Genomic DNA, 27122 nt, shown 5'->3' on the forward strand with positions numbered 1-27122 from the left:
CTTTAACATAGCAAAACATCCCAAGGCGCATCACAGAAGTGTAATCAAAATAAATGGGCCCCAAGCCAAAGAAAAAGAAAGACTTGCATTTATATAGCACCTTTCACGACCACCAGACGTCTCAAAGTGCTTTACAGCCAATGAAGTACTTTTGGAGTGTAGTCATTGTTGTAATGTGGGAAACACAGCAGCCAATTTACGCACAGCAAGCTCCCACAAGCAGCAATGTGACAATGACCAGATCATCTGTTTTTATTGTGTTGATTGAGGGATAAATATTGGCCAGAAAACCGGGGATTACTCCCCTGCTCTTCTTTGAAATTATGTCATGGGATCTTTTACATCAATTTGAGAGAGCAGACGGGGCCTCGGTTTGATGTCTCATCTGAAAGATGGCACCGCCAGCACTGCACTGGAGTGTCAGCTTAGATTTATGTGCTCAAAGTCCCTGAGGTGGGACTTAAACCCACAACCTTCTGACTCAGAGGCAAGTGTGCCACCCACTGAGCCACAGCTGACACTAGAAGGAGATACTTTGAGGTGACCAAAAGCATGGTCAATGAGGTAGGTTTTAGAGAGGAATTTGAAGGAGGGAGTTCTAGACTGTGCCGCCAATGTAGCTGAAGGCAGTAGGTAGAATCCATGCATATACTGTTCGCTTAAATAGGACAAAGAAAATCTGGTTTCTTCCAATTGCAGCATTACTCCCCAAACTCTTGCAAGCCTAACCAATAGGTCTCACTTTCTTGATCTCAATTTCTCCTTTCCCCCAGTACCATCTCCCACCCCCATTATTAAAGAAGCTTCCATTTTCTCACAACTCTTAACTCTGTAGAAAACCAAAATTCATCCAAGACTTAACCACGGCTTACATCGCTGGAGGAGGATTCGTCACCCATTGAGGCAGCAGGTAGTCTGCGTTCCGACGTGCTCTTTTTTTTTTTTTACATCATTTAGTTACCAAGCGTGAGTGAATGTTTTAAGCATGAATGGGTCTGGCCCTCTCTTGAAGCTTCTGCTGCCAATTCACGCTGAGGCAAAACAATGTGTTTTGTTTTTCAAATTGCCAATAAATGTTCTATCACTAGCCTGCTTGACAACTTCTGCAATTTGCAGCAGACATGTGGAGACAGCGTGAAACCTGGGTGGTGTGCTGGACGTTCAGCTGTGGGAATCAGTGCACTTTGTACATGTCCCGTGCAATCAAAGTCCTGCTGCGGGAAGACTAATGAACGGTCTGGATAGCCTCCCTGGAGATAAACAGCAGCTTTGGCAGCCTTGCAGGTGACCTTGAGAAGCAACGGTTTCACTGGCCTCCAGGAAGGAAGATAGGAAAAAGCACAAGATGTCTCAGGGGAGATGTTACCAGGCAGGGCAGCTGATATGGAATTAAATTATTTCCACAGCTGCAGGACCACGTAGCTGGAATTGTCCTGACAAATGTAGTCAAATAAAATATCAAGCAGTAACAAGACCTTACATGAAAGCTATTGTGACAAAAGACTAAATAGGTTGTGAACAGGAAGGACTAGGGTATCGACTAGGGGAGAGGGAAAATAAACCCATCTGAATGAATAATACAAAATATCGATCAACGAGTTTGCACATTGGGAGGGATCAGGTTAAAAACACTGTGAGTGATGGGATACTCTAGAATTCAGGGACCTTTTTGAAATACGTGCAGTTGTTGGGAAAATAAAGCCACCTTTTGGCCTGGTTCAGTTGAGTTTGCTGCTCTTCATTTAAAAGCTCCGCCTCTTGTGGTGTATTTGCTTCATGGGTTCTTTGCTTAAGAATTCATTGATTGGAATGTTGGCCAAGATACCAGAAAAAACTGCTTGCTCTTCTTTGAATAGGCCAGGTGATTTTTAACACTCTCTCATCTCACATAAAGAGCACCAGCTACAGTGATGCAGTGCTCCCTCAGTGCTGCACAGAGGTATCAGCCTGTACTTAACCCTCAGTAAAGCTGCTCAAACTCACAACTTCCCAACCAGGGGCAAGAATCATATTGATTGAGCCGAGCTGACATGCAGTTCAGCTGAAGGTTTAATATCCGGAGCTGATACCATGCCCCTGTTTAAACACCAGGAGGTTTGGAGTGCACCAATCCTCCTCTTGGGACTGCTCCTGGGCATGGCCAAAGTGACCATCATCCAGTCCAGGCAGCGAGCGGTTGAGGGGGTCGTTCAGCCCGACTGCCTGCCTCTCTTCTGCAGTTACATCTGAGCCAGGGTGTCCCTGGAGATGGAGCATGCGGTGTCCACCGGTACACTCGCGGCCTTCCGCGAGAGGTGGGCGCCAGAGGGACTGGAGTGCATCATCACCCCCGGCAACCAAATTTTAATTTAATTTGGCAAAGTTCCTGTTCATTTATAAATTTGTGGGTTCTAGTGCCCTTATCAAAAGGGGGTACTTGATTTAAAGTGATATTATTCCTCTCAATGAATTCTTAAGCAAAGAACCCATGAAACAAATACATCACGAGGCGGAGCTTTTAAATGGAGAGCAACAAACTCAACTGAACCAGGCCAAAATGAGGCTTAATTTTCCCAACTTTTGAACATATTTTAAAAAGATCCCTGAGTTCTACAGAGTATCCCATCACTCACAGTGTTTTTAACCTGATCCCTCCCGATGTGCAAACTCGTTGACCGATATTTTGTATTATTCATTTAGATGGGTTTATTTTCCCTCTCCTCAAGTCGATGGGCTGCATATCCTAGTCCTTTTTGTTCATGACATATTTAGTCTTTTGTCACAATAGCTTTCATGTAAGGTCTTGTTACTGCTTGATATTTTGTTTGACTACATTTGTCAGGAAAATTTCAGTTGCGTGGTCCTGCAGCTGTGGAAATAATTTAATTCCTTATCAGCTGCCCTGCCTGGTAACATCTTCCCTAAGACATCATGTGCTTTTTCCTATCTTCCTTCCTGGAGGCCAATCACCATCCTGTAGAATAGACAAGGCCCAGAGAGATAAAGACAGGCACCTGGATATTAACAGGGATGGGTTACGTAGGCGGAGCGGCAGAGTTTCGAATGGGAATCCTGGAATTCCCCACATGCTGCAGACTTTTAACTCCACAAAGTGTGTCTTTTGGCCCTGACAGGCCCTGAGGCCTGGGAGACCCAGCCAATCACTGTAAATCCTGTAAACCAGGTTAAAGCAGAGGCAGCCTATCCTAGAGAGCTGTGGAGGCTGGGTCATTGAATATATTTAAGGCGGAGATAGACAGATTTTTGAACGATTAGGGAGTGAAGGGTAATGGGGAGCGGACGGGGAAGTGGAGCTGAGCCCATGATCAGATCAACCATGAGCTTATTAAATGGCGCAGCAGGGTCAAGAGGCCAGGTGGCCCACTCCTGCTCCTATTTCTTATGTTCTTATTAGAATATTTAAATTGCCAACCTGGGAGCAGATTGGCCTATCGCCCCTTCCCCCCCCCCCCCCCACCGCTCCGTAAAACCCAGAAGTAGGTGGGGTGGGGGTCAGGTTTCAGAATGTTATATGATCAACATTTGACCCAAAAGAAACCCACCCATTCTTGTGTGCTAAAATTCCCCGCAGACAGACAGAGAGTTCCTTGGCCTCCGTTCCCTATGTAGCATCAATGGCCTCCTATGTAACTGGTGAGTTTATTTGTGGTTTTCCAATGGATGTTGTGCTTCTGCAGAGCACAAGGGGCTGGGTTAGTTTGACATGAATCAGTATTGCTCCAGCTAAATGTGGAGAGGCTTAACCAGGAACTTTAGCTCAAATGGAGACGTCAAAATCAATTCCCCTCAATCCTGGGCAGGAAAGGCATTTGCTGGGACTTTTCAGCTGGGCAGTAGCTAACGCTAAGCACCTCGAGTCTCGTCGCTGAGAGCATGCAGAAACCAAGCACAGGCAGCGGAAAGAGTATGCGGCAAACCTGTCCCACCCACCCTTTCCCTCAACGACTATGTCCCACCTGTGACAGGGACTGTGGTTCTCGTATTAGACTGTTCAGCCACATAAGGACTCATTTTTAGAGTGGAAGCAAGTCTTCCTTGATTCCGAAGGGCTGCCTATGATGATGAGCTGACGGAAGGTCAAATCTTGTATGAACATATGATTGTGAGGAATTCTGCACGAAGCTTCTGAGCTCAGACAGCAGGTGAACTGAAGACGTTGGGAGCAATTGCAAACACTGATGCAGTGCCCACTGGCACGCTGGAGGCCTTCTGCGATCAGCGGGCACTATAGTGACTGGAGTGCTACGTCACCCATCGCCCCCACCCCCCCAAAAATAGAACTTTGATTACATTTGTTAAGTTTCCTTTTACATTTTGTTTAAGTTAGAGTTTTATTGGTTGTGCTCCTTTAGAAAGGGGACACGTGCTCCCTCCTGATTGGTGATGGCACGAGCCAGCAATTATATTTTAAACCAAAAAGAGGATGCAAACAGTCAGGTTGGGTCTGGAATTCATTAACATGTTCGAGAGATCTATCACTGCTGCAGAAATGAATGAAGGGTGCTGAAATGTCTCACTTCTGGCCATCACTGCTGGAGCTGTTGATCTTTCGCGAGGATTTTTCGATTAAGCAAAAGCTCCTTTTTCCGTCAGTTACAGAGGAATTTTAGTGAATCTGGAGAGTGGTTCAAGTTTCAAACCCAGGCAATTATAGTAGTCATTAAAAAATAAATAAAAGCCCAAGTATTTTATCTATTGGAGATCCAGTTCTCATTAACAAGGCCACAAAATGTTGGTCCAATTGATGACTCCATGTGAGAAGCTTGGGAATGGCAATTTTCAGCTAGAAGTCAGAAAGCACTTTGATCAATAGCTGGAATGAGTTGCTAGGAAGCGTGATGAAGGGTAAGACACTCGGCTTTTGAAGAAATCAGTAGATACTACAATGGAAGGCTTGTCGGGATGGTAGAAATCAAACGGATTCAGTGAAGAGCATCCTTTAGACCGTCATCTGAGTTGATTTATCAAGGGTGGATTTGCAACAGGTAACCTGCTAGCTAGTGTCAGCTGTGGCTCAGTGGGTAGCACTCTCGCCTCAGAAGGTTGTGGATTCAAGTCACACTCGAGGGACTTGAGCACATAAATCTAGGCTGACACTCCAGTGCAATGTTGAGGGAGTGCCACATTGTGGGAGGTGCTGTCTTTCGGATGAGACGTTAAGCCGAGGTGGATGTAAAAGATCCCAGGGCACTATTTCAAAGAAGAGCAGGGGAGTTATCCCCGGTGTCCTGGCCGATATTTATCCCTCAATCAACATAACAAAAACAGATTATCTGGTCATTATCACATTGCTGTTTGTGGGAGTTTGCTCTGCGCAAGTTGGCTGCTGCGTTTCCTACACTACAACGGTGACTACACCCCAAAAGTACTTCATTGGCTGTAAAGTGCTTTGAGATGCCCGGTGGTTGTGAAAGGTGCTATATAAATGCAAGTCTTTCTATTATTGTGGATTGGCACCAGATTTCACTGACTGACTGTCCATAGGGCTACTAGAACCAATCCCAATTCTATGCTCTCTCCTCGGTCAGCAGACAGATAGTATTGCAGCAGGGCTGGGGAATACAGTCGGGCTCTGGAGCCGTTTGCAACAACCTCCCTGGCTGACCACCGCCCATGGGTGAAATGATGTACTTTTCAAATGGCCAAGAAACAATGCAGAAATTGGGGCATTTATCTGATACCACACTGGATTGGTTTGGGGTTTGTTCACCAGATAGTGTCAGATTAGGTTTCAAAAAAAAACCTCTACAACTTCTGGGAATCTGAAATAAAACTGATGGAACTAGTCAGCAGATCCAGCCACATCCAGGAAGAAATTGGCTAAGTTTAGACTCGTTCATCAATTATAACAAAGGATCTACACCAGAAATATTAACCCATCTTTTCTTGCTGCGTAGTTCCACCACTTTGTCTTTTTTTATTTAATTTTGTGAAGCAAAGCTTAAGCTAATTAAAGATGTAACCTAAGTTACCTTGATGTCAAGACGGCCCAATTTAAATTCAATTCCTTCCCGAGACCAATTTTACATTGTAGCTCCACAGCGAGACTAACAACTGCGACATATTCTGTGTCCTTTGCGCTAGCACGCGCACCTCCCACTTTCCCCCCCGCCCCCGGTCTCCGTCTGCCTTTCTCTAGGTTGAATTTGAACCTGGCTCTTCAAAAGTTGAAAGGTCAGATCTGCTAACACAATGAGCCATCTGCGTGCTCGGTGATGCCGCCGTTCGCTACAGAAATTAGAATCTCAATGCTTGTCAAGTTCAGTACTGTTGTGAACAGCGCTGGCTCCTTTGAGATTGTCAGTGAGGAATTATCACAAGGTTGAGTTATCTTGACTATCTCCCAGCTGAGCTGGCCCCACAGCCTTTGTGACAAGCTCCAAACATGGCATCAAGTTTAAAGTTCCGTTTAATGGACCAATACAAATTGCTAGAGGGTCGTGGCATCAGGCCCCTTTAATACTCAGTGACAAAGGATTCTGATTGTCCTTTTTATTTCATTGGTCCACAAGCAATTGATTTTTGCCGCCTCTTTTACAATAGTGAGTATTAATGACGTCATTGAGATACTTGAAAGGGTTACCGAGCCAAGCACACAAGGCAGTCGAATTAACATGCATAGCCTGTGTTGAATAATCCCAGGCTTTATAATTGCCTCCCTAATTCATCACTTTCACAGATGGGTCCTTTGAGACATTGCTTAGACAAACTGATCAAAGTGAGCTGGAACAGACACGATGTAAATGGTAATCGCAACTCCTTTAACTTACTGATTGATGTTTTTCTGAAAGGGCCCCATTGATACGACTCAATCACTTGTATTTGTGCAATTTAAAATCCCCCAAAATTCACTGTTCAGTTTGATGCCGCTTATCAATCAGGCCCCTGTATCGCACATTCATCTGTATCCAGCCAGCCACCTCTCCCTTGCAAACTGATCTAGGTCAGTCCCTTGGCTATACATTAAGGATGAACAGACAAATGAAATTTAGGCTTTCAATTCAGAAGTGCCCCTTCCTCCTTTAGAAAATTAACCCAATATAAAATACAGTGGCAGCATCCAAACCAGTGGCAACTCCCGAGACTGCAGGGGAATCAGATGCCGTATAGAGAGGTATTATCCCAGTACAGATATAATTGACTCCCGAATGGACAGAATAGGACACAGCAGATTTAAACTGGCACTCTTCTTCGACTAAGATTAACGTTGGAGGTACATAAATTTATCTTGATGTTGAACTGCAATCTAGTCCCAAACTGGCACAACTTCCTTCACTGTGCTGCCAGGAAACTTGAAAGGCGGGTCTTTCTCAGTTGTTAAAGGGGAAGGCCACCCTGAGCATCTGTGTATTAAAGGGGCAGGCCAAGCACTAAATAAGCATTGCCTTTCCTTCATTAACTCATCTGTATACTTAATAGAAAATGTTGCTCCCTTACACTCAGGAAAGAAATGAACCAAGCGCTGGATCCGGGGTTTTGTTTTTAATTATTGAAATTTTAAAGCTTCGGAAAAACATGGCACATCTTTTGATGAAGAATGGATTTTATCTCCATAACTGACAACCCCGCAACAAATTCACGGTAGCATGCCACTTTGAAGTGAGCAATGTCTTGGGTTAATCATAGATGGAACACCACTATTCATCTTTAAAAGAAGAATTTTGGGCATTGGTACTTGTGTGAAAATCTAACTTTATTCGGAAGCACCTGATTTTTCTTTAGTTCCAAAATGCACGTGAGGGGCCGCCCATCTAAACCGGAGACGAGGAGGAATTTCTTCTCTCAGAGGGTCATGAATCTATGGAGTTCTCTACCCCAGAGAGCTGTGGAGGCTGGGTCATTGAATATATTTAAGGTGGAGATAGACAGATTTTTCAACGATAAAGGAGTCAAGCGTTATGGGGAGCGGGCAGGGAAGTGGAGCTGAGTCCATGATCAGATCAGCCATGATCTTATCGAATGTTGGTGCAGGCTCGAGGGGCCAGTGGCCTACTCCTGCTCTTATTTCTTATGTTCTTATATTTTACGGGCTATAAACACAGGAGGCACAATTCACAAAATAAGTCAACTTAAACGGGTTGACTGAATAATATCAATGGGACCTACACATCAGTGCACGCTACACGTGAGCTTTTATAGTACCATAGGTGAAATAAGAAGCACTGGTGAAGGACCATAGAATTAATATTCCAAAAAAACAAATGGTTGTTTCAGCTGGAGCTTGCTGCCTGTGAGAAGTTATAAATATGATTGTGGGGTCATGCAGTTTTAAAGCTGTTAGCTCCCTCCATGATCACATCAGTTTAATGAGCTGTTTCTTTTCCATTTTAATCTTTTTTGCATGTATCTATCCATAATATATAGGGTGAGTTAACTTGACATAAATTAATTGTGATGATTTATCATTTTCTACAAGTTAATAAATTATAACATTAAAGTATTGTACCTTTGTTTTAAAAGAAAAATACTCAGATGTTTTTTCTTCGACGTGGCAAATATTCCCTCCGCCCACCACTCTTCACCTTACCCGATCGCCCCTGCGGGTGATGACTCGGGCTGGGATACAGCTTGTAGCTTGCGTTCCCAAGTTCTTCAGATGCAAGCCTGGGTGGTGGGTGTTGTCGGGCTGATCTGATCCTGGCCTCAACTCCACTTCCCTGCTCGCTCCCCATAACGCTTGACTCCCCTATCATTCAAAAATCTGCCTCTCTCCACTTTGAATACATTCAATGACCCAGCCTCCACAGCTCTCTGGGGCAGAAAATTCCAAAGATTCACGACCCTCTGGGAGAACAAATTCCTCCTCATTTCTGTTTTAAATGGGCGACCCCTTATTTTGTCCACCCACATTTTGTTTAGCTCATCCTGTAATTTATAATCTGCTTCCTCTGATTCCATTGCCCCGGCTGGTTTGACATCTGAAAATTTGATGCAGTATTTGTTTAGGAATGTATCCACATGGCTTGTTAATTAAGTGAATGTGTGAATCTAGATCTCTTGAGTGATGCAAAACTCAATAGGTAATGTTGGAGTGTGACACAAATCTCGCTGGGAATTGGATCATTGAAGGCAGAATTCGTTGTACTGGAAGTACAATGAAGATTCTACTGCTGCTGCAAATTGCCAATCTCGATCTCGTCTGGGGAATCATCCCCGGTAAATCCATTCTGCTCATTACAAAAACAAATACCCTCGTCTGAGAAACACGAGTTTTACTGGTGTAACGGTAGAAGAATACCGAATGGTTCTTGCAACAGATAACATGAAGCAGATGGAAGAAATGAAGAAATGTATGTGGAAAAAGCTGAGAGAGAAGTTCATAGGCAAACCGGAAGATGTCACCAAGGAATATGTGTAACTATTTCATTTTGTTAGTATTGCTGCTTTGCTCTTGTACACTGCAGTTTCTAAATAATAAAAAGCTAGTTTCTAGACAGGACTTTTTTATAATTGTGCAGATGTTGAGTAGAAATAAAATGTTGTATTATTTAAAAGATTTGAGTCTTTATTTTTGGTGACTGAAGTATACCAATATACATCCCTGAATGTATCCTTTCATATTTTCTAAAATGTAAATATAAATCCAAAATATGTTTGTGAAGTTTAAAAATAAGTTGTAATATCCACAGTTTCTCAGCAAAGGATTACTTCTAAAATGCCACAAAAAAAAGTCATTTATTAAAATCTGGCTTCATTAAACCAGGTGACCACAGATTAGGCGGGGACCCTGGATGAAGGAGGTAGGTACCTGTATAACGGCCGTGACCTCCTGGATCCAGCGGTTGCCACCTTGCTGTAACTGCTGGGTTTTACCAATTATGTAAAAACCGTCTACATGCAGTTACAAACAAAATGGAGGTTAAAAAAGAGGCTTCCAACCTCATTATAATATTTAAATAGACGCCCCGCCTCCTGTGAGTGGGTTGGCCACCCGACCCCCCCACCCCTCCAGCTTTCTGTCCCGCCTCCATTAAAACCAGAAATGGGAGGGTTGGAGGCAAGTTCAGGTCAGGTATCCCATTTTTAACAATTTAACAACCCCTGTGCCCCCAACCCACCTGTTGTTTTTAGATTAAAATTTCCCCCATAGTTACTATGGAGCGAAACCCTCAATATTACATTGCAGAGCGATGTGATCGGGGTCCAGGAGAGGCGTGAGTTTGGGGCCCAGGAGAGGCCAAGGGCCCAGGGGCAGCACGGACCAGCCCACACTGCGATATATGTGCACTAGGTCTGTGCAGCAGAGCTGGTCTCCAGTCGTCTTGGTCAACCCTTACCACTGGACCAAGACCTAGCTCTGTCAAGCCCGTGTGGTGGCTGGTGTGCAACGGCCACATATTAAAAAAATCCACACATAGGCATCTTCCACCCTTCAGGATGTAGTTCGGGACCTGGAATATTAGGTCCTTCATTGAAACACCTGCGAGCTCAACCCTTTTTGGCGTGGAAGCAAGTCATCCTCAATATGAGTGACCGCCTATGATGATGATTACATTGCATCAATAACATGGGTACTATTGCATTAATACCTTTCCCAAAGAGGAGCAAAGGGCAGAAATACCTTACATCGTTAACCAAGTTTAAGGATTCCCATTGTTCCTGTGGACCATACCCTTGGGACCCTGATATCGTACACAAGAGATGCTTGACAGGCTGTGAAACTTGAATGCCAATTTTACAGAACAAAAGGTGTAGGTGCTCTTTTAAATATTTACATAATTCCATCAATCGCTGTCTCTTAGAAATGTGTATGGCATTTAACTCATAAGGGGCATCAATTATAATAGTGTGGATTTAAAAAGGAACAAAACACATCTGTTTGCAAATGCATTGTGACAACTGTTTGGTGAAACCCACTCAGAATGATGCACTGTGAGCTGGCTGAGTAACACTGATTTACATATTAGCTGATAAAGTCTGTCAGCCTCATTCGTAACCATGGATACGTCTGCACTGACGTCCGGACTCCGGAATTAGAAGGAAGCGACTAGTGGTCTCCCACCAGGATCTGTGCTAGGAACACAACTATTCACTATATTTATTAAAGACTTAGATAGCACAATCGAGAGCCATATATCCACATTTGCCGATGACACAAAGATTGAAGGTATAGTTAGTAGTGTCGACGCGAGCATAAAATTACAAAGAGACATTGATAGATTAAGTGAAACTCTGGCAGATGAATTTCAACACAGGTAAGTGGGAGGTCATCTATTTTGGATCAAAAAAGGATAGATCCGAGTATTTTTAAATGGTGAAAAGCCAGGACCAGTGGAGGTCCAAATAGATTTAGTGGTCCATGTACACAGATCACTAAAATGCAGCAGTCAGGTACAAAAAATAATCACAAAAGTAAAAGGAATGTTAGCGTTTATATCTAGAGGGCTAGAATATAAAGGGGAGGAAGTTTTGCTACGACTATACAAAGCCCTAGTTAGACCACACCTGGAGCACTGTGGAGAGCACGCAATCTGCTGCCATATTGGTACCTTCAGCCCAAACTACTCAGCACAGATGAATTTTTCGGCCTTGGAGCCTGTTCTTGCTACAAAGCTGCCTCCTGAGGCTTACTTCCGAAGGAGCTGCCAATGACAGAGAGGTGCAGCACTGCCGATGGACACCATTCTGCTCTGGTGCCGCTTCCAGCATAGATATGTAACAGAGTCATGCTGCACTTTGAAAACACCGAAAATGAGGCGGTTACCGTAGGGTTTAACATATCAAAGCTAATTCTTTGGAGGGAGTTTGCAATAAGCTTGAGTAATGGAAACAAAGCTCAGAGACTGATGTTGTTTTGCGACTTTGCGCAAGTATCCTGACGAGGGTCGTGCACCACGAACAATGACGGACGGGTAAAGACCGCCTGGTCCTGCGAGCCTGTCCCACACAATTGTGATACCTCGTCTATCCCAACTAATACCCTCCACCCCCACCCAAAACCATGAGATCTCCTGGGAGAGGCATAAAAATAGATTCAAAACCCAGGCCAATTTGGGGAAAAGAAAATCCTTTCCGACCCATCGAGGCGATCGAAACTGGTCCAGGAGATCACTCTAGTCATTAAATTCCCTGCAGTACCGACCTTCTGTAAGAGGTGATCTCCGCCACAGCCAAAAACAAATCCAGCTTTCGCTTGATCAATACAATTTCAATACAACTGCTCACCACAAAGGATCCCAATTTGCCCCCAGAAATTAATTGCCACTGAGGGTCAAGAGGAAAGGAAGATGATAAACCCTCCGGAGTAATAACAGCCAACGGGCAACTTAAGCTTCCTGAATGTTGAATGGCTGTAATGTGTGGTGTGTTGTGGATCTAGTTGGTGCTAATGGTGGCATTGTGTGGCGAGGCTCTGGTTCACAGTTCCTCACTCTGCTGAGTTCCCAGTCTCGGAAGCACTGCTATAAAGTGACGCTAAGCAGGTTGCATTACACTGCATGCCCCCTGGTAGCCAGCTGAGATGTATTACTGGTGACCTGCGAGAAGGCCTCCCACCCCACCCTTTGGATTGTATACAGAAGGTGTATGGCCAGGTGAGTACCCGGAAGGGGAGATAACCTGGATGGAGGGAGGGGGCCAGAGAGAGCATGCTATTACAGGCAACATCTGGAGTACTGCGGACAGTTTTGGGCTCCGTATTTAAGAAAGGATATACTTGCATTGGAGACTGTTCAGAGAAGGTTCACTAGGTTGATTCCGGAGATGAGGGGGTTGACTTATAGGTTGAGTAGGTTGGGTACACTTTGGAGTTCAGAAGAATGAGGTGATCTTATTGAAATATATAAGGTAATGAGGGAGCTCGACAAGGTGGATGCAGAGAGGATATTTCCACTCATAGGGGAAACTAAATCTAGGGGACATAGTCTTAGAATAAGAAGCTGCCCATTTAAAACTGAGATGGAGGAATTTCTTCTCTCAGAGGGTTGTAAATCTTTGGAATTCTCTGCCCCAGAGAGCGGTGGTGGCTGGGACATTGAATATATTTAAGGCAGAGATAGACAGATTTTTGAGCGATAAGCGAATAAAGGGTTATGGGGAGCGGGCAGGGAAGTGGAGCTGAGTCCATGATCAGATCAGCCATGATCTTATTGAATGGCGGAGCAGGCTCGAGGGGCCAAATGGCCCACTTCTGCTCCTATTTCTTATGTTCTTATAGGAGGGAAATTCTAGGCTATTTCCTGGAGCATTAATATAATAGGAGAGCCTTATTTAATACATATTAAATTCTTTGAGCCAAGGTGGCAGATTGGCTCATCAGTAACACTCGGAGTTAAGGGCCGTCTCTCCAAAAGTCAAATCTATAATTAATGCTGATTCTGCAGTGTACCACTGAAGGAGTGCTGTGTTGTCCTTTGGATGTAGGTTCAACCAGGACCTTCTCTGTCTATTCCAGTGAATTAAAGTTAGGGCCTGCCACATGGCCATGATCACAAGATAGGTTCAGGGGAAGAAGGCTCTTGGTTCAAGTTGTCAGTTTGGTTCAGTTGGAACCATTCTTGTTTCTGAATCACAGGACAATTGGTTCAAGTCCCAGTGCCATATAGGCACATAGTCTGGGCTGATACTCCAGGTAAGTACACGAAGGAGTGCTGCATTATCAACGGTGCCCGTCTTTAGATGAGACGTTAAACTAAGGCTCCACCTGCCAGTTCCACTGGTTCCAGGTGGGCAGTAAGGACCCCATAGCACCATTCAAAGAGCAGGAAGTTCTCCTGGTCTCATGCCTAACATTCCTCCGTCAAACATTGCCAAGAACAGATTAACTGGTCATGTGATGTGTACAAAATGGCTGCCTTGTTTACCCACCATTGAGTTGTTATATTATTCTCCTGAAACACTTTGTTAGTTGTCGGACATGATGATGCTATGTTAATGCATGATTTTCCCTTTCATTCATCTCCACCTTTATCCTCACGTTAGGCTACGGGACAAGTCACCATTTAACTGTAGCAGCATGGAGCAGGGGCTTCCCAAACCCCTCCCCTCTCTGTCTGTCTGTCAAATCTCGCGGAGACCTGACAGCATCCAAAGCCTTTTTCAGTCCTTCGCTTGCCTATGCTGAAGATGTTAACTGGGAAGGAGCGGACTGCAGTATCCAGTAAACAAACGTCATCTGTGTAGGGCAAGAATATTTGCTTTCAAGATAAGTTGGACAGTAGGATGCCTTGGTCCCTTTGCTCTGGGGAAGTGCCTAATGGAAGCTGGGTATAAATTCGAGGAAGAGTCAACCTTGGCGGATGGCTCAGCCAGGCTTTGGCAGAGGGTGGGGAGCAGATGGTGGCAGAGGGAAGGGGTACTGGAGGAAGGAATGATACATAACCTGAACATGGAAACCTTTGCATGCAGAAGATACCAGCCGACCGAACCTGACTACAATAGATTTAATTAAAAGGGAAAAAAATCAACTTACTTCTCTGGTCTTTAAATTGCAATCTTTCCACGTTACAGGCAGTCTGTTGCTGTTCTGTGCATCAACTGGTAAATGGTTCCGAACTCAGTACAACAACAGATAATGGTGTTCAGCCTGAAAATAGAATAGAAGCAGGTTTCAGCTCATTATTGACCCCGAGTTGTTGTGAAAGTGCTTTTTCTCTCTCGTTCTTTTCTAGAATGACTATCCCTCCTCACTGACAAACACAAAGAACTGTTCTTTAGCCTTTCATTGAAGAGGCAATAGCTCTCAGGTCTGATCTAAATTATTTCTGCCTAGTGCGGGGTTTGGTTATTTTCCATTAGAATCTTCCTTTGCATGTTAAGAGTGTAACAAATTGAAGTTCTGATTGTAACGGAGTGAGTTCAGTGTATTGGCACCAATTTGTCGACAGGTCAGGGATGGTAATAGAAGGGTCTTTATGGACAGCCAAAGCAAACACTGGAATATAAAAGATTAGACACATGAAGTGGAGAGAAAGCCTTACAAAGCTGTTCCTGAGATTACGAGGGCATGCGGTTTTAAAATCCACAGTTTCTCAGCTCTGCGCTGCAAGTGAAACCACAGGGGGCCAACCTTTCAAACTTCAAAAGCCAGAGGAAAGTTTATGCACTGACAAAGAACCGCAGGGTTTCAATGGACGCTGTGCACGCACTCACTGTAACCGCAGCCAGGACAGGTATACTGTGCACGGTGTATATACTGTACACAGGCATCTTCCACCCCCTCAACTGGAGTTCAGGGCTGGAACATCGGGTTCTTCATTGAAACATCTGTGAACTCCTGTGGAAGCAAGTCATCCTCGTTCGAGGGACCGCCTATGATGATGATGATGATGATGATGACTGTGCACGGTACAAGGCTTAGCATAGCAGCAGAACGTTTGACATGTTTTGTTTCATAATATTTTCCACAAATCTGGATTGTGCTCTCATCTCCCTGCCCACCTTTCATTACCTTCTCGCGGTGTCACTAAGTGTCAGCTGTGGCTCAGTGGGTAGCACCCTTGCCTCCGAGTCAGAAGGTTGTGGGTTCAAATCCTACTCCAGGGATGTGCGCACCAAGAAATCTAGGCTGACGAGGGAGTGCTGCACTGTGGGAGGTGCTGTCTTTTGGGTGAGACATTAAACTGAGACCCCATCTACTCTCTCAAGTGGACATAAAAGATTCCATGGCACTATTTTGAAGAAGAGTAGGAGAGTTATCCCTGGTGTCCTGCTCAATATTTATCCCTCAATCAACGTAACAAAATAACAGATGATCTGGTCATTATCACATTGCTGTTTGTGGGAGCTTGCTGAGTGCTAATTGGCCTGCCGCATTTCTCACATTACAACAGTGACTACATCCCAAAAGTACTTCATTGGCTGTAAATCGCTTTGAGACATCTGGTGGTCATGAAAGGTGCTATATAAATGCAAGTCTTTCTTTCTCCCAATCTCATTCCACCTTCCCCTCGCTGTCTCAGTCCCCTGACCTCTAATTACGTCTGTCTCAAGTTCCGGCTCTGTTGTCTCTCACTCCATTCCCTCTCTTTCCTCGACCTCGCTGGCTCTCTCATCTTCTCTCGCTCTCGTTTTCTATTTTACCCTTTCATTCCTTTTCTCTCATTGCCCCGTTTCCTTTCTTGTTCTGTTCCCCAAATCTCTTTCGTGCCTCTGTCTTTCATCCCTCTCTCATTCTCTCTTACCCTTCTTTCTCATTATCCCTCCTTCTCATTCCTTCCCCACCTCCCCCCTCTCTGTATTAAGGATGTCCTGTAAAATTCAAGGCCGTATCTTTGAATAAGTAAGTCTAAAATACCCACTTAAAGAGGCAATTAGTCTCTCCATTGTTCCCAAGGGTAATTTTACAAATTCACCTCCTTGAATGCTAAACTTGACCTGCCCAAAGCACACATCCAGAGGTTGGGGGTGTGTCCGTCATGGATTTTCCATCCATTTGGAAAATTGCAAGGATTATACACCCGAATTTTCCATGTACAATCCTGACACACATAGCCCTGCACTGGGATCGTCAATTCTTAAAATTAACCGACCATCACTCAGAATCAAATATAATTTAAAAAAATCTCTTTCTGTATCACTCAGGTAAAAAAAGTAGGGGCAGAAAGAATTGGAACTCAGAGGGACCTCCTCACTTTGATTTCCTCTTTGTTTCTGAAAGGAGGTGTAATGTATCACAGCTCACAGGGTTGTAGAGCTGTTGACTCTATGTGGGAGTCCTCCCTTTATTTATTGGGGACTTGGCCTGGAGGGTGTTGCATGGAGCAGTCCCGTGCAATCGGTTTTTAAGTTGGTACACGAACTCCCAGGCCACCTGTAATTTCTGCGGTCTAGAGGAGTCCGTGTACCATGTCTATGTTGAGTGTAAGAGGTTGCAGCCCCTCTTCCAATATTTAAAGGGGCTGCTCCTCAAATTCTGGTTGCCCTTCAGTCCCACACTCCTGATCTTTGGGCACCCTGTGCGGAGGGGAACGGGCAGGTCAGAAGGCCTCCTCGTAGGACTGCTCTTAGGCATGGCCACGGTGGCCATCAACCAGTCCAGGCAGCGGGCGGTTGAGGGGGTCATTCAGCCCAACTGCCTGCCTCTCTTCCGCGGTTACATCTGAGCCAGGGTATCCCTGGAGATGGAGCATGCGGTGTCCACCGGTACACTCGCGGCCTTCCGCGAGAGGTGGGCACCGGAGGGACTGGAGTGCATCATCATCCCCGGCAACAAAATTTTTATTTGATTTAAGTTGACTGTTTAAATTTAAATTGTTTAAGTTTGCCAGTTTTAGTGCCGCCCCCACCCCCTTTTAGCCAGGGGGCACTTGATTTAGCATTTTATTGTTTTACAGATACAACAAAATAGTTGTAGAGCTGTTGAGTTGGGAGTGGTTTAGCCAGTTACATGATGTTCACAAGACTCAATAAAACCCCAGCCAGTTGGGTTCGGGGGATCCATGATGAGGCAGATGGTTGTGAGACTGGTGGATGAACTGGTAATGTGTAGTGTGATTGTTAAACCTTTTGCTAATAAACCAACTTGTTCTTAAGAGCAAGGTGTTGCTATGAATCCTTAAGCAAATAAACCATGAAGCAAATGCATTACAGGAGGCAATTTGTTTTTGATGTAGAAACCCAGGCATCCTATAATCTGACCTGTCATTGGGGAGACTGGATTTGTGGCATCAGAAGCTACTTCATGTATAAGAGTCATCTTAACAAATAACATTGGAAACCACAATCTTTCTGACATCGAACCATAACAAACTCCATACTGCCAGACAGTGGCTCAAAATGCTACGTTTCAAAATAATCATTGTGTGTCGCACTTTATAATCAGCTAACTGATATAATTCCACAGGAGAGAGCGAAAGATGTAACTGGAGTTTAGAAGGATGAGAGGGGATCTCATAGAAACATATAAAATTCTGCCTGGACTGGACAGGTTAGATGAAGGAAGAATGTTCCCGATTTTGGGGAAGTCCAGAACCAGGGGACATAGTCTAAGGATAAGCGGTAAGCCATTTAGGACCGAGATGAGGAGAAACTTCTTCACTCAGAGAGTTGTTAACCTGTGGAATTCCCTACCGCAGAGAGTTGTTGATGCCAGTTCATTGGATATATTCAAAAGGGAGTTAGATATGGCCCTTACGGCTCAGGGGATCAAGGGGTATGGAGAGAAAGCAGGAAAGGGGTACTGAGGGAATGATCAGCCATGATCTTATTGAATGGCGGTGCAGGCTCGACGGGCCGAATGGCCTGCTCCTGCACCCATTTTCTATGTTTCTATGTTTTCTATGTAACTGAAATATGATGCAGCCCTCTCTTTAGATAAAGAGCCATCACCTTTTTAAACCCTTATTTAACATTACTGCTGGCAGAGATTTATATGTACACACTTAAAAAAGTGTATCATGCCTGGATAGAACAGGTGACTTTGGACCCGTGTTTCCCAAAACTCTCCACCACTGGGGATTTCCTCATCTCGTGTCTGGGTCTGTTATAGACTCATTGATCGAGACTGATTGATTGCAATGATTTATCAATGACTCCAGTATTGTATCATGCGCCTACCAGGATGGTAGAAGGTGAACGAGATGGACATTGGTCTTTTTTTCGTCTAGCAATTCCTATGTTCCTAAAACAGAGCAAACCTCAGGATTTGTCGCACAAGGTGGCAGGCCGAACGTCCATCATCGTACGGATATGGGGGCCTGAGGCCTACAACATGCCTGGGGCTTTCAACCCTCCCCGATGTGGGCAGTGACATAAAAGAAAGAGCATTCCTTTATATAGCGCCTTTCACATCTTCAGGACTTGCCAAAGTGTGCCACAGACAATGAAGTGTAGTTATTGTTGCAATATAGGGCAGAGGAACAGAGAGGGATTGGGGCACACGAGGGACGTGATCGGGGCCCAGGAGAAGCGTGAGTTCGGGGCCCAGAAGAGGCGAGGGTCCAGGGGCAGCACGGGCCAGCCCACACTGCGATATGTGTGCACACTAGGTCCATACATTAGAGTAGGTCTTCAGTCGTCTTGGTCAACCCTTGCCACTGGTCCAAGACCTAAATCTGTCAAGCCCGTGTGGTGGCTGGTGTGCAACGGCCACCATACGTTAAAAAATTCATGTAAAGGCATCTTCCACCCTTCAACATGTAGTTTACGACCTGCAATATCAGGTCCTCATCGAAACACCTGTGAACTCATCCTTTTCGGTGTGGAAGCAAGTCATCCTCGATATGAGGGACCGCCTAAGAGTAAGATAGGGAAATGCTGCAGCTAATTTGCGGACAGCATGGTCCAACAAAAAGCACTGACCAGATCATCCGTTTTTTAGTGATGTTGGTTGAGGGATAAATATTGGCCCCGACACTGAGAGAACTGCTCTGCTCATCTTTGAATACTACCGTGACAAATTTTACATCCACCTGAGAGTGCAGTCGGGGCTTCGATTTAACGTCTCCTCCAAAAGACAGCCCCTCCGACAGCCCTGCACTGAGTGCCAGCCTTGATTATGTGTTCAGGTCTTTGGAATGGGACTTGAATCAAAGACCGTCTGAATCAGAGGTGAAAGTTCTATCCACTGAGCCAAGCCTGATATGCCAAGAAACCTCGGCACAACTAAGTTATCCCTTAGTTATCATTTGGCTGAGGTATCTGGAGAGTAGTTCCAGCCACACAATGCCTATTTGGAAAGGACACTGTAGGGATAGAGTTACCCCTGTCTTTCACCCATCTTGTGCCTCCACCGGGTGTTAGCCGTGGCTCAGTGGGCAGCACTCTCGCCTCGGAGTCAGAAGGTTTGTGCATTCATGTCCTATTCCAAAGACTTGAGCACAAAATCTGGGCTGATACTCGCGGTGCAGTACTGAGGGAGCACTGCACTGCCGGAGGTGCCAGTTTTCGGATGAGATGTTAAGCCGAGGTCCTCTCAGGTGGACGTAAAAGATCCAATGGCACTATGTGGAAGACGAGCAGGGACGGCCTTTCCCGATATCCTGGCCAATATTTATCCCTCAACCAACATCACTAAAATTAATCGTTATCTGCTCGTTATCTCATTGCTGTGCGTGGGACCTTGCTGTGTGCAAATTGGCTGCTGTGTTTCCTACATTACAACAGTGACTTCACTACAAAGGTACTCCATTAGCTGTAAGGTGCTTTGGGACAACCTGAGGCTATAGAAATACAATTGGAATTCTGCCACCTTGCATGGAGCATTCCGCCTGTTTCCCCCATGCTAACCATACCCACGTCCACTGAACCCCTGACCATCCACTCACACTTCCGCCACTACAATGCAGCCTTTGCACTCCCCATGCATCACGAGAGATGTATTGGATGTGCCAACAAATTATACCAATGGGCTAATCTCCCTTTATCCAGTGAGGTCAGTGCCGGAGTGAAGGGAATAATGCTCGAAATGCTTTATCGGGCCCGTGGTGCTACGGTTTGGGGTATTTTTGTATGGTTTTCTCATTCAAGAGCCTGACAACAGTCCCCAGAAGCAGGCTGCTTCGCTTCCATTCTGAACTCAGTGTCTTCTTGTCTCCTGCCTCTGCTACCATTCTGGATTCCTCCTCTTCCAACCGTGGGGAGACCGGGACGGGCGGGCTGCTTCTCTTCCATTCTGAACCAGCGGGAGGCGAAGCTGCTCCTCACTCCAGCCCGCATTGTATGAACAATCTTCTGTTGATGGGCCTTGTTAAGCCTGCCCTGTGAGGTTCTCGGCCAATTAACAGGAAGCCAGTCTGAGGACATCATCTGATGACACATCATCAACCGGTTTCCTTAAAGGGACCGTGTCCACATTGATTTTGACAGCTGTGCTATCAGTGTTCTACAGCATTGAGGTGCTGCAAACATTGCACAAAGGTGCATGGCTGCACCCAGGCTCTCCTATCACTCTCCAGATGCTTATGGAGAGAGTCACAGCACTTAGGGAGGTTCTCTTCCCTTCCAATGGGCAGAAGAGACCTCCCCAGGACACCAACACAGCCTGGTTGCACATTGCACAGGAGGGATGTGGTCAGGAGGACCAGGCTGCAGTGGCGCAAACCTTTCAATGATCTCAGCAGATCACAAAACGTTACTGCAAAGCTACACTCAACCTCATCCTGCTGTGCCACTCATCACATCCCCATCACTCTGCCTGCCCTACCCTACTCCTGCACATCCTTACTCACACCAACTTACCTTGCACCTCCACCCATTCCTCTCTATCTACATTATCACTTCCGCCCCTCGCTGGGATCGAATACCGCCCCTTGCTGGGCTTGACCTCCGCACCTGCTGGGTCCAACGAGGGGCGAAATTTGAGGCCAGTGAGGGGCGGCGCAGAATTTAATATCAGCGGAGTCGGGTTCCAGGGGAGGTGCAACAGAGCTTGGTCTCCAGTCGTCTTGGTCAATTCTCGCCACTGGACCAAGACCTAGCTCTGTCAAACCCATGTGGTGGCTGGTGTGCAACAGTCACCCCACGTTAAAAAAAAGTCACGCACAGGCATCTTCCACCCTTCAAGATGTAACTCTTTGTAACACCTGTGAGCCCATCTTTTTTTGGTGTGAAGAGCATCATTCTCGTCATGTGGGACTGCCAATATTATACTATACACTATCATATCCCCACCTCACTGGCTACACCTCACACTCACCCTCATCCTTGTCCAATCATTCAAACTAAAAACACACAAGGGTAGGCACTTGGGTGCTCTAGCGAATGTTCGTGTAAAGTTTCTGCTAATATGTTGGCACACGTTGAAATCTTTATTTTCACCACTTTGAATTCTTGGACAGATTTGTGTGCACCTTTGGAAGTGGCTTAGTGAGTTGCAGTGAAAGGCGGTACATAACGGTACCCTCCCCCCACTACCCCACATGTTGGTGAGTGTGAAAGGAATGGTTTGGGCATTTATGCTTTATGGTGTTGGTGTGGGTTGGTGCCAACCTGGCGCATCATGTGGCAGCCAGGGAGTACAGCATCAAGTGAAGTAAATCTGGCCATGGTGAGGCCATCCCTGGCCTCCCGGACAGCAATGTGGTTGGGTGCTGATGTCCTGTGTACTGTGCAGCATCAGTTGATGCGGAGAAGGATGGTGTGGATGTTGGTGATGTTGGTGCGCCTGGTGATGTTGGTATTGGGGCTGATAGTGTTGGGAATCTGAGGACCAAGGTGAGATTCTTTCAAGAGCACCGATGCTGATGGAATAGACGGCAGGTAAGGTTAAGATGACAGAAGCGATCTGTCAATGGTGAGAGAGGTTGTCCCAATGAGGTGACACTGAATAGAGATTTTGCTCCAAACACTTGTTAGCTGCATAAAGATCAATCTGTCTTCTAAATGAGTAAGCAACTGCTTCTAACCTTGCAAAGTGAAGACCTATAAAAGCTTTCATTGACAATTTGCAGCTGTCAGGTTAGTGAATCATTCAATGCTGACTCAACACCCAACCTACTTACCTTACTTGATAACCGCACTCCGGGAAACTTGTTAAAAATCTGGTAAAATGGTGAATACATGGTAAAAACCTGCTTAACCACCTTTTAACTAGATTTAACTATCTAAATTGGCTGGTCCACCGCTTGATGTCGGCTCTGTGAACCGCAACCAGACCCGGCATTTTGGAAATTGACAAGGAGGCGGGATCAGAGCAGGATCCCGCCCCGCTGTCAATCATGGACATTTTGACAGCGGGCCCGCCTCCAAACCCCCCTCGCAGGGCGTGGAAGATTCCGGGCCCAGTGTCAGTTTGCACATCCCATCTTACGTTAGACCTTTGACCGCTCGAGCTGTCAGTGTCCTCTGTCACCAGCCTAGTCACTTCGTAGAACCATGGAGTCTTTCAGCACAGGAAAGAGGCCATTCAGCCCATCTAGTCTGTGCTGGTCTGTTGCTCGACGTGAGCCAACTAGCCTAATCCAACCTTCCTGCTCACTCCTCTGATCCTTTAATATTCCTCCTTTTCAAGCAACCATCTATTTCCTTTCTAAAAGAATGTATGGGCTTTGCTACAGGAAGTATTTGTGGGGGAGAATTCTGCATTCTAACCATCCCTTTATCCCTGATTCTTTCTCGGGCATTTTGAGCTCGACTGTTTAATTTGTGAAGTGGGGATTTTGAGCTCTGCTATAATTATAGGGTTAAGAAGGGGTCTCGGGACTAACAGGCTGTTTGCAGTGGTCAGCTTTTAGATCGCTTAATAGGCAGTTGAGCTAATGCTGAGAATAACACGTTGACTTTGCAATGACTGCCCGAGGTAAGCTGCGAGAGTTAGAAATGGAACCACAAGGGGCCCAGTGGGGTAGGAAAGCGGAAAAATGGGGCAGGCGTGAACTGGTAACAGGATACCTCCTGGCCTGAGCAAAGGTTCATGGTAGCAACAACAGATTGTGGTCACATCAGTCATACCTTCTTCCAGTAATGAAGGTGGTACCTTAATGCTACGCAAGCTCGGCAGAAAACAGAGGCGAGTGACGTTATGTGACGCGGAAGGAATTGACCAATCATTGTGCATGCGGGCTTTAAACTAATCAAATTGTGCCAAAAGATCATGCACGAGGTTGAACATGTATGTTTAAGTGTATAAAAGATTGTTTGAAACTATGTATCGTTGGACAGTGACCTGGCTAGACCCACAGCGTGTCACCTCCCCACCGGTGCGAATAAAGACTGCTTGAATCTTCGAACACAGACCTGGCGTTGAGTGTTTATTTTAAATACTCCGCTACAATTTGGTTGTGTTTTATCCCACTTTGGCTGCCAACAATTACATTGGTTTTGGGTTCCTTTTCATTTTTTGACACTGCTGATTGTGAGGCCCTGGGATTAACAATGAATCTCGCAGCAGCACCACAACTGCAATAATTATTAATCCCTCAGATCCACAAACTCTACAGGATCAGAAAGTGCAAAGGTACAGATTTCAGGCACACTCCACTTGGAGAAACTGTCATCAACAGGTTGAACAAGAAAACAATACACAAGAACCCGACATTGCAAAACAACAACAACATGCCTTCATATAGCATAAAAACAAAATACTGCAGATGTTGAAAATCTGAAATAAAAGCAGAAAATGCTGGAAATACTCAGCAGTCAGGCAGCATCTGTGGAGACAGAAACACAGTTAATGTTTCCGGTCTGTAATGTATTTGTTTAAGAATTCATAGCAACACATTGCTATTAAGAACTAGTTGGATTATTAGCAAAGATTTAACAATCGCACTACACATGAAGCAAATACATTACAAAACGGCGTCGCGGATGGGATTTTCTCCATGAAGAAATGTTTGATGGAATTTCCTTTTATGAGAAGGCAAATGCAAGTGGAGCACAGCAAGGCGATATACCGGCAGTGTGCTTCCTGAATGAGAGGCTGGTACAACCATTTTTTCAGTTGAAAATACCTGAACTCAACTGGCTGGGGTTTTATTGAGCCTGGTGAACATCACGTGACTAGCTAAGCCACTCACAACTCAACAGCTCTACAACTATTTTGGTAGAACCTGTCAAATGCAAATCAAATGCCCCCTTATTAAAGGGGGCACCAAAACCGACAACTGAACAAATTAAACTTCAGACACTAACAGATCAAATTAAAATTTGGTTGCTGGGGGTGATGATGCACTCCAGTCCCTCCGGCGCCGACCTCTTGCGGAAGGCAGCAAGCGTACCGGTGGACATCGCATGCTCCATCTCCAGGGACACCCTGGCTCAGATGTAACCGCGGAAGAGAGGCTGGCAGTCGGGCTGCCGACAGCTCTACAAACCTGTAAGCATACTCACAGATGCATACATTGTGGTCGATGACCATTTCGTGGCCATCAACCTGAAACATTAACACTGTTTCTCCTTCAGCTAAGGATGCTGCCTGACCACCTGAGTATTTAGGGTTAAGGTCAGTTTCTGTTTTTTAGTATAGCGCCATTACTGTATAACAATGGCTCAAAGCACTGCACGGAGTTGCAAGGAAAATAACTGACTGCTGAGCCAAAGAAGGAGGTATTGGGATGGGTGATCAAAAGCTTGATCAAAGATGTGGGTTTTAAGGAGAGGGGAGAAAAGTGAAGCGGCAGAGGGATTTTGGGATGGAATTCCTGAGCGTGAGGCTTAGCTAGCTGGAGGCATGGCCACCAATGGTGGGACAGAGGGAGGAGCGATGCAAATGAGGCCAGACTCAGAAGAACAGAGATTTCAAGGAGGGATGGGGTTGTAGAGCTGGAGGAGAGGTGGGCACCGGAGGGACTGGAGTGCATCATCACCCCCGGCAAGCAAATTTTAATTTGATTTATGTTTCCGGCTAAAAGTTAATTGGTTTATTTGTCAGTTTTAGTGCCCCCTGTTAATAAGGGGGAACTTGATCGATGGTCTCAACTAAAATGAGACCTGTTGATTGTGCAATTAAAAAAGGGACACTTGATTTAAAAGTTTTACAATAAAATAGCTGTAGAGCTGGAGGAGGGCAAAACAATTGGGAGGGGCGAGTCCATGAAGGGATTTAAAACAATTTTAAGTTTGAGGCATTGGGGGACCGGGAGCCAATGTTGGTCAAGGGCGATGGGCAAACAGAACTTGGTGTGGGGTAAGATATGGGCAACAAAGTTTTGATGGGAGGTCATCCAGGACAGCACTGGAATAATCAAGTCTGAAGGGGACATAGGCTGAGGGTCTCAGAAGCAGAGGGGCTGAGGCAGGGAGGTAGTTTGCGAGGACAGAGGAAGCGAGGGTGGGTTTTTGACGAGGAGGGCAAACTTCGCTGTTTTTGAAAGGAAGCAGCTCAGTGGCTGAGGAGAGGGAACCACGTACAGTGTCAGCCAGCACGGGGGCCGGGAAGGGAATTTGGACATCAGCCAGGAAGTTTGGAACAGGATTGAGGGAGTACGTCCTCACAGAAATCTGTGGCAAAGGGCAGGAAAGACCTGCAGTACACCTCCGAGCTTCCACATGATGTACCGGCCGCTGAGGCAGAATGTTGGGAGATTAAAAGAAAGTAGAAATCTGAAATAAAAATTGCAGAAAGCAAGCAGGTCAAATGTGACTATTTATTGTAAACTGGGTCCGTATTCCCTCCAAGTACAATATTGTCTGTTTGCGATCAGCAATAAACGCCTTGTAAAGAACACGCACACCTTCTACAGTCAAATTCAGACTATTGACAGCAGCAACAGCGAACTCTGGAAACGCACAAAGTGCAAAAGAGTTCAAAAGTAATTTAACTTTTCAGCTGTGACCCTCTATCGGATATCCTTACAATCCCATAGCTGCCTTCCAGACGATCCTTCCCAACTGTTGCCCTGCACAGTGCAGTCCGTGGATAATGCATCGCTCTGCCGAAGGGTCAAAACAGAAATTCTGACTTCCAGATGTTCACAAATCTGCTGTGCTTTTATGCACGTTCTTTTCTTGGGGCCAAATCTTGCTGTAAATGTAACACTGTGTTAACAACGCACTCCATTATTAATGCGCAAATCGACCAGCAAGTTCAGGGGATTAAGAGATACGCCATAAATTTGCTGGTCGGTTTACACTGCTCTGCTCTTTGCTTCACACAAACGATATCTCGCCCTTAGCCTCTTGTTATTTTTAAGAACTTGCTGGATTTGCACATTAATTGCCCACAGAAAGTTCGGGCTGGTAATTACCCTTTTGATGATATGATAATTATTAATGCAATGCTCATCAACCTCTCTGCTCCAGAAAGGGGACAATTCAAACTGTGCAGTCCCATTGCAGCAATTCTTTAGAGATTTAAAAAAATTAATAATTTTAAATTTTTTTCTTACATTTTCTTTCTATCTATTTTTTTTCCTCCTTGCTTAATCCAATCTTTCTTTCCCTCTCTTTATTTCTCTTTCTGTACCCGATGTCCTTCTCCAGCGCTCCTCCGCTTCTTACTCAATCCTTCAATCTGATTGGTTAAGGTGATTCACTGAGGTCCCAGATGCCCCGCTGCCCTCATCGCATCGCTCTGGAACTCCCTGCCTAAACCTTTCCACCTCGCTCCCTCTCTTTCCTCCTTCAAGACGCTCCTTAAAACATACCTCTTTGACCAAACCTTGCCCTAATTTCTACTCATGCAGCTCAGTGTCAAATTCTTATCTCATAACACTCCTGTGAAGCACCTTGGGACATTTCACTATGTTAAAGGCACTATATAAATACGTTGTTGTTGTTATCAGCTCGCACATCCAGCAAGTTACCAC

General features: G+C 45.4%; 1 protein-coding gene across 2 annotated transcripts in view; it reads right to left on the bottom strand.

The window, feature by feature from the left end:
* alpl (alkaline phosphatase, biomineralization associated) overlaps positions 1-27122 on the bottom strand; it is a 119641-nt gene that overhangs the window by 91501 nt on the left and 1018 nt on the right. Inside the window, exon 2 of one of the 2 annotated variants that reach the window (XM_070860113.1) lies at positions 14411-14524. Coding sequence is in view for 1 of the 2 variants with exons in the window: in XM_070860112.1 (XP_070716213.1) it covers positions 873-899 (27 nt within the window). In the remaining variant the exon portion in view is untranslated. Of the gene's footprint in view, positions 1-872; positions 938-14410; positions 14525-27122 lie in introns of those variants that run through there. The other variant, XM_070860112.1, reaches the window with a different exon arrangement.

This window comes from Pristiophorus japonicus, chromosome 18 (assembly GCF_044704955.1).
Source record: "Pristiophorus japonicus isolate sPriJap1 chromosome 18, sPriJap1.hap1, whole genome shotgun sequence".
NCBI lineage: Eukaryota > Metazoa > Chordata > Chondrichthyes > Pristiophoridae > Pristiophorus > Pristiophorus japonicus.